Raw genomic sequence first — 11,984 nt, forward strand, 5'->3', positions numbered from 1 at the left:
TGCCTGGATTTTAATTGGGAGAGTCTGATCTGTGTTGTGATTAATTGGATATAACTGCAACAAATAACAAACAAACAAAAATGCAACCGCTGTTCCGCGACAACTTGAGCCCTGCCCCATTATCAAGGCATTCTCACTTCCCATGAAATAAGTGCTATGGCTCTAAGTACGTCCTCCTAGTGGTGCAGCAACAAAACTGCTAGCACATGATTTAATAATATTCTAATGATTGTTGAATGTTACTTTTTGATGTAGGTTGCCTGTTTTAAAGTTATGTTTTATTATCACATTTTTGTATTGCATTAGATTGTTATAAGATGTACATTTTTTGTTTCTTCAGCTTGTAAACCGCTTTGAGTATTGTAAGATAGAAAGGCGGTATACAAATTATAAATGATGATGATAAATTCGATGCCTCCAAATTCATAGATCGCTGAAAAACCACATCCAGAATAAATGCATTGTTATTAGGGGGGATACTGCTTTGAATTATGAATTTCTTTGAATTTTGAATTCTGGTGCTGGAGGAGACTCTTGAGAGTCCCATGGACTGCAAGAAGATCACACCTCTCCATTCTGAAGGAAATCAGCCCTGAGTGCTCATTGGAAGGACAGATCATGAAGTTGAGGCTCCAATACTTTGGCCACCTCATGAGAAGAGAAGACTCCCTGGAAAAGACCCTGATGTTGGGAAAGATGGAGGGCACAAGGAGAAGGGGACGACAGAGGACAAGGTGGTTGGACAGTGTTCTTGAAGCTACCAGCATGAGTTTGAACAAACTGCGGGAGGCAGTGGAAGACAGGAGTGCCTGGCGTGCTCTGGTCCAGGGGGTCACGAAGAGTCGGACATGACTAAACGACAAAACAACAACACTGCTTTGCACAAATGTGTCAGTTGGGCACAATCACATGCAAAGATGTGTGCATTAGGAGGAATGTACACTTTGATGTTGATGGATTTTCACAAGTTCTTTTTTTAAAAAAAATGCAAAGCATTGTGGAGAACTGAATTTAATGGCTGAAAAAATGGGAAACAGAAAAATGAGAGTTGCAGATTCGCCCATATACGCTTCAAATCCTCTCCATAGTTATTTCCCCCCTTCCTGCTCTCCCTAAACTTCCACGGGGGTATCCATCTCTCTCTCCCTCTCATGCCTGGAAAGTTTCTGGCTCGCAGATTTTCAAAGCTTTTCCCAGCCCCTTTGGGTCACCCTTCCCAGCTAAGTCAATGTTTCCATATGAGGCTGGTCAGAGCAGGCCGGCTTCCTCCGAGGTCCCCGCCCTGACCTAAGGGGGGAAACGCGTCACTTTCTGATGAAAACAAAAAATCTAAACTCTTGGAGACGGAGAAGTGAGGGGGTAGAGAGACTCTGAAATCAGGAGGAGGCTGAGTCAAGCCATGTCGGCCTAAAAATCTCTGCTTCAGAAATCATAAAAGAAATGCAAGTTCAGTGGCAGTGAAAAACGAATTGCGCCAAAAGCTGCAGCATGGAAAACAGGAGCGATGCGTCCTTGGAGCAGAGGCGCATCATGGGTTTTTGAACCCTTGTGTGTCTGCAAACTCGCTTGCAGGCCGATCCTAAGGCTGTTAACTCAGGAGGAAATCCCTCTGTGTCCCCGCAAATGGGGATTAAACTTTGTTTGGGACTAAAAGTGCAGTTTCTACGTTGCAGTCCAGTGTGCATTTTGGAAAAAGAAGTGGGACCAAACTGCATGTTGTGTTAATAGCTGTGCCACTTAAATAATGATGATAATAAAAGCGACCGGGACGCAATCCTTAACACAAAGTAGCCGAGGGAGGGAGGCAGGGGGAGACGCCTGATCCGGATCGGGACTGTGATGTGGGCTTAAGGGACGTTTAACCCTTTCCCTCGTGCCATTTTCCTGCCAGAAATAACCCACTCCATCCAGCGCTCTCCGCTCAAAGGTGAAATCGGCTGGTAGTATGTTGGTGGGCAAACAGCAATTTTGTCAGGGGTGTGTGCGAAATTGGGGGAGGGGGAGGACAAGTTTTAACAACTGCCCCCGCCTCTTCTTTTTGCAGCACAGCCCGTATCCGGATTTGGCACACAAACATCTCATTCCTTCCCCCCTCCCACATGGTTGGGGGGGGGCCCTTTCTTACCAAATAAATGCAAAGTCCTAATTGTGTGTTTCAATAACAAGTAAAACATGAAGTGCAGGTTGGCTCCCAAAGAGCTATTGCAGGTATGTCTACTCAGAAGTAAGTCCCATTAATTTCGATGGGGCTTTACTCCTGGGTAACTGAATTAAGTTAAACCTAGGACTTGCCGATCAGAAGGTTGGTGGTTCGAATCCCCGTGATGGGGTGAGCTCCCATTGCTTGGTCCTTGCTCCTGCCAACCTAGCAGTTCGAAAGCACATCAAAGTGCAAGTAGATAAATAGGTACCGCTCTGGCGGGAAGGTAAACGGCGTGCGCTGCTCTGGTTTGCCAGAAGCGGCTTAGTCATGCTGGCCACATGACCCTGAAGTTGTACGCCGGCTCCCTCAGCCAATAAAGCAAAATGAGCGCCGCAACCCCAGAGTCGGTCACGACTGGACCTAATGGTCAGGGGTCCCTTTACCTTTTAACTGAATAAAGACTGCAGCCTTTGAATTTGTTTGGATGTTAGGCTACCGATGGGCAGACTACTATTCTAAATATTGAAGGGGGTATGAAGGGGCATGGTTGCCTATCTTGTTTGTTTGTTTAAATTTTCATGCAACCTTTCCACCAAATGGTGCTCAAGCAGTAAAAGACAAAATAATCAGCAAGTCCAAGGCAGCTAAAACTGATAAAACAACTCACTACGAAGGCAGCAACCAGCGTATTTCTAGCAGCCATAACAAGGCAGTTTATGAGGTCAAACGTCCTTCTGAATACGTACAATCTAGCTACTGCTTTTGGATAAAAAGGTTGTGCAGGTTTTTGGCATTGTTCCAACACCTGCAAATCCTATTTGAGCTAAGTTACCAGATGTCCCCGTTTCCCGGGAACAGTCCCCGGATTTGCGATTAGGTCCCCGGACAAATTCCATCCCTGGAATGTCCCCGGATTTCATCTAATGTCCCCGGGAAACACAGCGGTGGCCGTCTCAGCAGCCCGGAGCGGTTGGCTCTGGCTGGCTTCAGGAGCTGCTGGGAAGTCCCTATATGATGGTGGGGCAGGGGCTCTCAGATGCAGCTTCCAGGCTGCCTCCACCTTCCCTGACCCCAGCAACTAAGCTGTGAAGGGAGGCTTCATGCTGCCTATTGGAGCAGCCTCCCAACTACTGCTTGCAACCTGGGATCTCTCAGCTGTGAAGGGAGGCTTCAAGCTGCCTATCAGAGCTTGCATGCAAGCAGGAGGGGGCAGGGACCTCTCAGTTAGGCAACAGGAAGCCTCTTTTTCCAGCTGAGGGATCCCCACCCCCTCCTGCTTGCACGAAAGTAGGAATGGGATTGGGGCTGCTCTGATGGGAACCATTGCGCTGCCTGAGAGACCCCTGCCCCCTCTTGCTTGCACGAAAGTAGGAATGGGATTGGGGCTGCTCTGATGGGAACCATTGCGCTGCCTGAGAGACCCCTGCCCCCTCTTGCTTGCACGAAAGTAGGAATGGGATTGGGGCTGCTCTGATGGGAACCATTGCGCTGCCTGAGAGACCCCTGCCCCCTCTTGCTTGCACGAAAGTAGGAATGGGATTGGGGCTGCTCTGATGGACTTCCCCACCACCACCTCCATCGAAGAAGCAGCAACTCAGGGGCTGCCCAGGCTCATGGAGAAAGGAGATAGACGCCTTGGAGGAAGGGGAAACGTGGCGGTTGAGGTCAAGGTGGCGGCTGCCCCTCTGCCACCGCCATCGCTGCAGCATCAACATCCCGAACTGTGTGGTATTTATTTATTTATTGAAAGTGTCCCCGGATTCATTAAAAATAAAATCTGGTAACCTTAATTTGAGCAGGGATGGGACACCTCAGAACAACCCTAAAATCTGTGTACACAAAGGGTAATATTAGTGACTCCTACTAATTATATTCTTCTAATGCTCCCAGCTAAAAGCGGAATTGCAGTAGAGTTTCCACACTAATGGGGGTGTTGTGCTTTTTGTGTGTGTGCATCCTGCTATGTTCTTTCCATATCAGTGGGAGCGTCACCGTTGCTGTAGCTGGGGGAAGTCTAGTTCACTGAGGAAGTCATTTAAAAACAACAACCAAGTGATCCTTAATAAAAAAAAATGTAAAAATCAATTATTTAATTACAAACTATGCACTTATTCATTTAAGCGTACATAATTAGGAACGTAGGAAGGTGACTTTTACTGAATCAAACCATTGATTGCTCCATCAAGGTCAGTATTGTCTATTCTAGATGGTTTTAAAGGGTGTGTTTGTTTTTATTTGCTTATGACATCCTTTTGGACTTCCGAAGAAGCAACAAGCTTCTTTTTCTCTCTCTCTGGAGGAAGTGGAAACATTGAAAGGAAGTTGGTGGGGAGACACACCTTCATTTTGGGTACAGTTTCATCTTCGGTGGTTCCGGCTGTAAGATCGTATCTCCACGCTGCTGAAAAACCATACGTATATATAACGATAGTTTTTATTGGACCAGCCTATGTTGGTGTGGGAGAGAAAGGCCTGCAAGCTTCACAGGTCTCTAACAGTGATGTTGCTTGACATAACAGTTCTGCAGAATCTGGAAGACTGCATGGGTTGTCCCAATAAAAGATATCCCTTTATCTATTTACGTAAGCTCCTGCACCTTTCGTGTGGGGTCTTCTGTCCCTTTTCAGCTATTACACAGTATGGAACTTGGGGGGGGGGGGGTCGTTTTACTCAGAGCCACAAAATCCGCACACAGCAAATTCTATTTTTGCAACTATTGAAGAACGAAACAACCTCACACTCCTCCATTCGTGTGTTGGAAGAATCTGATAATGTGCTTGGTGGTGCGTGTATTCTCTATCACTTCTTTTCAATCCTTCAGTACAAATTCTTTACATACAGTGGTACCTTGGGTTACATACGCTTCAGGTTACATACACTTCAGGTTACAGACTCCGCTAACCCAGAAATAGTAAGAACAGGTTAAGAACTTTGCTTCAGAATGAGAACAGAAATTGTGCTCCAGCAGCACAGCAGTAGCAGGAGGCCCCATTAACTAAAGCGGTGCTTCAGGTTAAGAACAGTTTCAGGTTAAGAACGGACCTTGGGAACGAATCAAGTACAGTACTTAACCCGAGGTACCACTGTACTTATAGCTACATCCTCATATATTTAGCAGGCAGGAATAATTAGACTAAGGCTGCAATCGTATGTATGCTTCCCTGGGAGTAAGTCCCATGGAACTAAATGAGACTTACTTCCGAGTAGTACTGGACCATTATGAGAGCTAGGAGAATGACTAAGAATATGAGGCAGGAGAAGACCCCAGTTCCAGTCTTACCACGCATAAACTCCCCAGGTGGTTTCAGAGAAACCCCACTTTGCCAACCTCAGACAACACAGTTGCAAAATGGAGTCTATTATTATTATTATTAATAATAATAATAATACCCAGCCCATCTGGCTGGGTTTCCCCACTCACTCTGGGCGGCTCCCAACAGAATATTAATAATAATAAAGCGATAAAACATCAAACATTAAAAACTTCCGTAAACAGGCCTAGCTTATACAAGCCTACCTTACAGAAATGTTCTAAGGATCGCTTAAGCTGGTGTTTGCAAAGGCTGTAGACTACTGGGGTGGAATGCTACACAAATATTTAGTGTCCCCATTTTAATTTTAGACTGGACTTCTGGTCAATATGGCATTGAGGCAGGCAGCCAGTCGCAGAGCTCGCAGATAGCAGAGTTTTAATTTAGTCTTCATTGGGCTTAACTTGTTTTAAATCAATTGTTTTTATGTGGAGGGCAGATGGCTCTGGAGCTTCGGCACAAAATTGCAAAGAACTGGCCTTGAGTGGAGATGTTTTACCCTCCTCCTATTACTGAATTTCAGACTGCCTAGCCCTCAAGGAAAAAACCTGTTTTCTTGTACTTTGTAAAATACCATGCACGCTGATGACATAATAGCGTGCCATGTAACAACAAAAGTAATTTACCTTAAGTGAAAAACAAGAGCAAGTATGGTGATTAACAAGTCTTAAAAAGAAGCCTTTTCTACTCCTTGGGCTCAGCTTGCTCTGAGTATGACCAAAATTGGCTGTCAACTGGTGCCATTGCCAGTCAAAACTTTGAAAATACAAAATAAAAAACTTCACTTCAGCACTGAGAACGTTTTGGGAAGGGCAGTAGCTCAGTGCCAAAACATCTAGTCTGCATGCAGAAGGTCCCACATTCATCCGCCAGTGTCTGGGCAGGCAGGACAACAAAAGGCAACTTCATATAGAAACACAGAATTGTAGCGCGTGAAGGGACCTCAAGGGTCATCTAGTCCAACCCCCTGCAATGCAGGAATCTTTTGCCTAATGTGAGACTCGAACTCACAACCATGATATTTAGAGTCTCGTGGTCTGCTGATTGAGCTGTTCTTACACATTCCAAACAAATACAGATTTACCTACAATCCATAAAATGAATTTTCAGATTTGGCTTTGTAAATAATGCTTTGATTTTGTTATCCCAGAAGTTGTACTCTCCAATAAAAAGGTAAAGGGACCCCTGACCATTAGGTCCAGTCGTGACCGACTCTGGGGTTGCGGTGCTCATCTCGCTTTATTGGCCGAGGGAGCCGCGTACAGCTTCGGGGTCATGTGGCCAGCATGACTAAGCCGCTTCTGGCAAACCAAAGCAGTGCACGGAAACGCCATTTACCTTCCCGCCGGAGCAGTACCTATTTATCTACTTGCGCTGGTGTGCTTTTGAATGCTAGGTTGGCAGGAGCAGGGACCGAGCAACGGGACTCACTCTGTCGCGGGGATTCGAACCGTCGACCTTCTGATCGGCAAGTCCTAGGCTCTGTGGTTTAACCCACAGCGCCACCCACGTCTCCGTACTCTCCAATTAGTTGTTTACAAAAAAAAAGTAGTAGCAATTAACCAACATTTGCAAAGTTGCGATGGTCCAAATCCGAAACAGCTCCCAGGTTTCGGTGAAACAGATACATTGACCATGTATTAGTGCTAATTTTAGGTCTCCATTCATTACATGCCAAGATATGTTGAGTACACAAAGAATAAAAACACTTCCCCTGTGAAAGAGGTTATACAGAGTTGTGGACTAAAAGCAAGCCAGTGTACCAAATTGCAATCTAGCTTCACAAAATATCAGATGGTATTTCAATACCGTAACAAAGCATTACTTTTTCTTTGACAAAAATGCAATTAAAAAGTGGTTGGTTTAAAAGAGGTTCATCTGGAGCAGTCTCTTTTACTATCCTTAAATAAACATTTCTCCAAAGCAGAGCCACAAACCGGAACAAATATAATATTCCGCTGGGATGAACTATTTTTCTTCCCGCAGCAAAAACACTGATCAATAAGTGGCGCGATGCCTGGGCAGCACATCGCTCAGATCTGCCTTTGCCAACCTGGTGCCCTCAAAAGTGTTTTGGACTATAACGGCCATGCTGGTTGAGAACAGTCCGAAACATCTGGAGCACTAGCAATGGCCGACTCAAAAATTCAGCGTGGCTGCGCATGGGGACTATGTGCACCCTTAAGTCAGAGGCAAGGGAGCATTTCTCAGCAGTGTTCAACCGTACACACGCCTGCCATAAATCACTGCAAGTCTCGACTCACCATTAGAGGCCAAGGGGCTGCCGTTGTGCTCCATTCTCTAGGAAAGTTCGCCGGAAAAGGCACTTCTGCAGCTGCGGCAGATGTGGTTGCCCAGATGTTGGAAGCAAGCCGAGGGGACCGGTTCCTGCAAATAATTCTGAAATCCAGGCACAGCCTTGGCGGGGCTTGTGAGAGGCTCCTCGTCTCTTCTGTCCAGCAACTTGCTCTTTTTGCAGCACCATAGGTTTCTCGGAATGCAGAGAAGGGTTCTCCGAAGGAGGAGTCCAGGCCACAGCAGCGTGGCTCTTTTTCAGGCAGAGACGGCCCTCCTCTGATACTGACGTCTCTGCTGGCAGCTGTGCAGGGGAAAGCAAACCGGGCCTCCGCCCAGTTGCTCATCACAACCCTGTCATTTGGCAGCTGGAATGAAAGTCTCTGCTAACTGGGCCTTTTGGCGTTGACAGGGATATTTAAAGGCCATGGGGCGGGGAGGGACAAAAAGGAGCGACACAGCAGAGAAGAGGGTCAAAGGCAATGTTCCCAAACTGAGAGGGGGGGGGAATCCCAAACGATATGCATGCGTGGAAATCTCTAAAAACAGAAACAGTTTTGCTATCTCGCTTGTTTTTTTAGACAAGCAAGCAGTTCCAAGATGTTCTATAGTCGATCGCCCTTCCCTGTGAAAGACACGGGGTGCTATTTCCTTTTTTTATGTATGTAAATTTTTATTAGTTTTTTAACATACCATTTTCAACAGTAATGAAACGTGCTTTTACATCTTATACAATTTTTTGACTTCCATCAATCCTGTCTGGAAATTTTCCAATCTAACCTAATTTCTTACTTTCCCTATTGCATTTAAATCTCGTCACTGATATCTCTATTCTTTATCTACTTTGTAACTTTGTTTCATATATTTCTCCTTACAAAACTTCTTGTAGTCCTACTTGTGTAATATGATGATTACAATTGCTCTTCAGACAGTTTGACACAGGGTGCTATTTCCAGCTGAGCCGTACCAGACCAGACTTGAAATCAATGCTGTCTTAGCTCTTAATTACTGCATTAAAGCATGACGCCCAAAGAGGTACAACATCTCTCACTCACTGTATCTTCAAGCTGGTAAAAAGAAAAACGACCAGCAAGCAGATTTATGCCATGCAGCTGAGAAAAATGTAGGAGCCTTGCCAGAAAAAAACCCCCAGAGCTTCAGAAATAGACATGAAACACACTCAGATTAGAGACTTGAAACTTCAAAGGTTTGAGGGTGTCTAAACAAGGACACAAAAATAATCCTGGATCTCAGCTTTGTAATTTTGGAGATTTGCAATGGAAGAGAGGGTGGGAATTTGAGAAGGCAGGCCACATTCCAAAGGTTGGCAGAACAGGATAATGTAGCAACCCATCAATCAAAGCCATTATGTTAGCTCCCTCCCTGGGGTCCATCGCCCTCCTTGCTTTCCTCTTTGTGCAGAGAAAGCCAGCGAACAATTGCAACATTTAAGAGCTTTCTTCTTCGCAATTAGAGAAATGTTGATCATCTTGTTCTTGAAGGGTGTGTGGAAGTTCACCCAGCAGGGAAAATCTTCTGGTGTGGAATTGCCTCCCCCCCCCCCCCATCCTGAACAGTGACATTCCTTTGAGATGACGAAACAATGTGCTCCCTTGGGTTTTATTGGACCAATGGAATGGATAATTAAAAAGCAGTTTAATGGGTGCGTCTGTACATTAATCAGGACCGATTGCTTTTCAAAAGTAAAATTGCAAGGTTGTTGTTGTTGTTATATTAAGCCCACAACCAAATAACTGGCTGGATAGTGTAAAGTCCTAGCAGACTCAATCAAACAAGGGAATCAGATTCTAGGGACCCCTTTTGCTAGGGATCTTATTCTCTGAAACACTATGTGCAAGAACAGGGAACTGTGGAGGTGGAGGCATGAATTTCCAGCTGCACAGCTGCTGAGTGATGAGCAATGCTTTATTGCATGGGTAGGCAAACTAAGGCCCCAGGGCCGGATCCAGCCCAATTGCCTTCTCAATCCGGCCCACGGGTCCGGGAATCAGCATGTTTTTACATGAGTAGAATGTGCCCTTTTATCGAAAATGCATCTCTGGGTTATTTGTGGGGCATAGGAATTCATTCATTTCCCCCTAAAAATATTGTCTGGCCCCCCACAAGATCTGAGGGACAGCGCCGAAAAAGTTTGCTGACCCCTGAATTGCAGCGGCAGCCCATGTTGCAATTGCACTGTTTATTTTTTCAAAAATGCATGCCACTGTTTCCTAAAATATATCAAAGCAATGTACAATGTGTACATACAATAAAAGCTACAGATCAGTGCCAAGCATAACAGATTTTTCTTTTCTTTAATTGTCTGCATAAGCCTGGTGGCACAGAAAGGTTTCCAGCAAACATTTGTTTGTTTGTTTGTTTGTTTGTTTGCTTTAAAAAAAAACACTTAAAATTAATACAAAAACGCTTGCTGGATTTCCATAGGGGGAACATGCCACAAGACCGGGCGGCTGACATTGAAAGTTCAGTTTTGTGTTGACCGTCACATCAGCTTCGCCATCTCGGAGTACAACCAAAGCAGCTTTTGTGGATGATTTCAGTGATGGAACTGGCATTTAACAGCTCAGTTATGGACTGAGGACCTTGCACTTGCATTTAAAATTAAATCAAAATAAACAAAGGGCATGATTTCTGAGGGGTTTTTTCCTACAATCAAGTGGTATATATATTTTATGAAATTTCACACAAACACACATATACCGATATACAGTGGCGTAGCGTGGGTTATCAGCACCCGGGGCAAGGCAAGTAATTTGCGCCCCCTAACCCATGGATTTGCGCCCCCTAACCCGTGGATTTCCCTAACCCCCAGATGTTGCGCCCGGTGCGGCCGGCCCCCCCTGCACCCCCATGCTACACCACTGCCGATATATATACTGTAACTGCTACCACATTTGCAAAGCTCAGCAAGATCTGCTATGGTTTCTAACTGAATGCGGGACTGAGTGTTGAGATTCGTGTGTTGCAAGGGTTGGGCTAGATGACCCTTGGAGTCCTTTCCAACTCTTAGGATTATAAAGCTCGGTAGAGCATGAGGCTCTTCACCCCAGAGTCGTGGGTTTGAGCCCCACACTGGGTGAAAGATTCCTGCATTGCAGGGGGCTAGACTAGACAACCCTCAGGGGTCCCTTCCAACTCTTGGATTATATACCCTCCTTGTGTGAATTGAAAGGGTCAAAAGTGTTGGAAATGTAAAGAAAAAGAGGGTACTTTTTATCATATGTGGTGGACCGGCCCCAAGGTGAAAGACTTCTGGGGAAAGATTTATAATGAACTGGGGAAAAAATGTTTAAATATACGTTTATTGAGAAACCAGAGGCCTTTCTTCTTAGAATAACAGGTCTGGAACTGCCCAAGAAAGATGTAAAATTATTTTTGTATGCCACAACTGCCGCTCGAATTTTATTAGCTAGGAATTGGAAAACACAAGAAGTTCCAACAGTGGAAGATTGGCAGATGAAGATGATGCGACTTTTCGGAGCTAGCCGACCTGACTGGAAGAAACCGCGACCAGAAGGAGGAGGACTACCAAGAAGAATGGATGAAATCTAAAGACTATTTAGTTAAATATGTTAAGTTAATTTAATTGGAAAAGCTTGTAAATACCAGATAGGCTTAGGATTTTAATACGTTAAGTGATGAATTAATATGTGGTAATGCTGAATTGAAAAGAAAGATGTTAAGTGAATAAGTTAATTCTTTAAGAATATTGGTGTTGGAAAACCGTTAAAATGATTTACACTGAAATTCAACCAGGGGGATACGAGGAAGTCACTTAACAAAGCTACTAAGTTTGGTATAAATATAGTGGAGATTTATGTCTGTTTGTATTGTTTGTTTGTTTATTTGTTTGTTTGAAAATATTTTGGAAAAACCAAACCATATTTTTTTTTTTGAAAAAAAGAAAAAAAAGAAAGGCTCATAGGGGCGGCCCTGTGCACATCCACCTAGGGGAGGAAGCCCCCTAGATCAGATCCGGGCTGAGAAATCATTGCAAAGCGCTGGGCTGAACCGTTTAAGATAAAACCGCGGAGGGCGGTGCAGCGCGGAGACGAACGGCACTCTGCCCATGCTCAGAGGCAGTCCCGCTGCAGAGGAACAAACGGGGACTTCGGGAGAGAACGTTGGGGATCCTGCTCGGCCACGCCCCTCTCTGGCGGGAGGGGGCGGAGGAGGAGGAGGAGGAAGAGGCGGAAGTGAGGCCGGAAGCCGTC

At 45.1% G+C, this 11,984-nt stretch overlaps 1 protein-coding gene across 1 annotated transcript in view; it reads right to left on the bottom strand.

Moving 5' to 3' along the window:
• The window catches only part of PLCD1 (phospholipase C delta 1), a 64,963-nt gene extending 56,878 nt beyond the window's left edge, over positions 1-8,085 (bottom strand). Inside the window, exon 1 of the mRNA XM_083704053.1 lies at positions 7,719-8,085. Coding sequence (XP_083560179.1) covers positions 7,719-7,752 — 34 coding nt within the window. The 5' untranslated portion in view covers positions 7,753-8,085. The remainder of the gene's footprint in view (positions 1-7,718) is intronic.
• Positions 8,086-11,984: the final 3,899 nt, after the last annotated feature.

The sequence above is a fragment of the Podarcis gaigeae genome (genome assembly GCF_964106915.1).
Source record: "Podarcis gaigeae genome assembly, chromosome: 12".
Lineage (NCBI taxonomy): Eukaryota > Metazoa > Chordata > Lepidosauria > Squamata > Lacertidae > Podarcis > Podarcis gaigeae.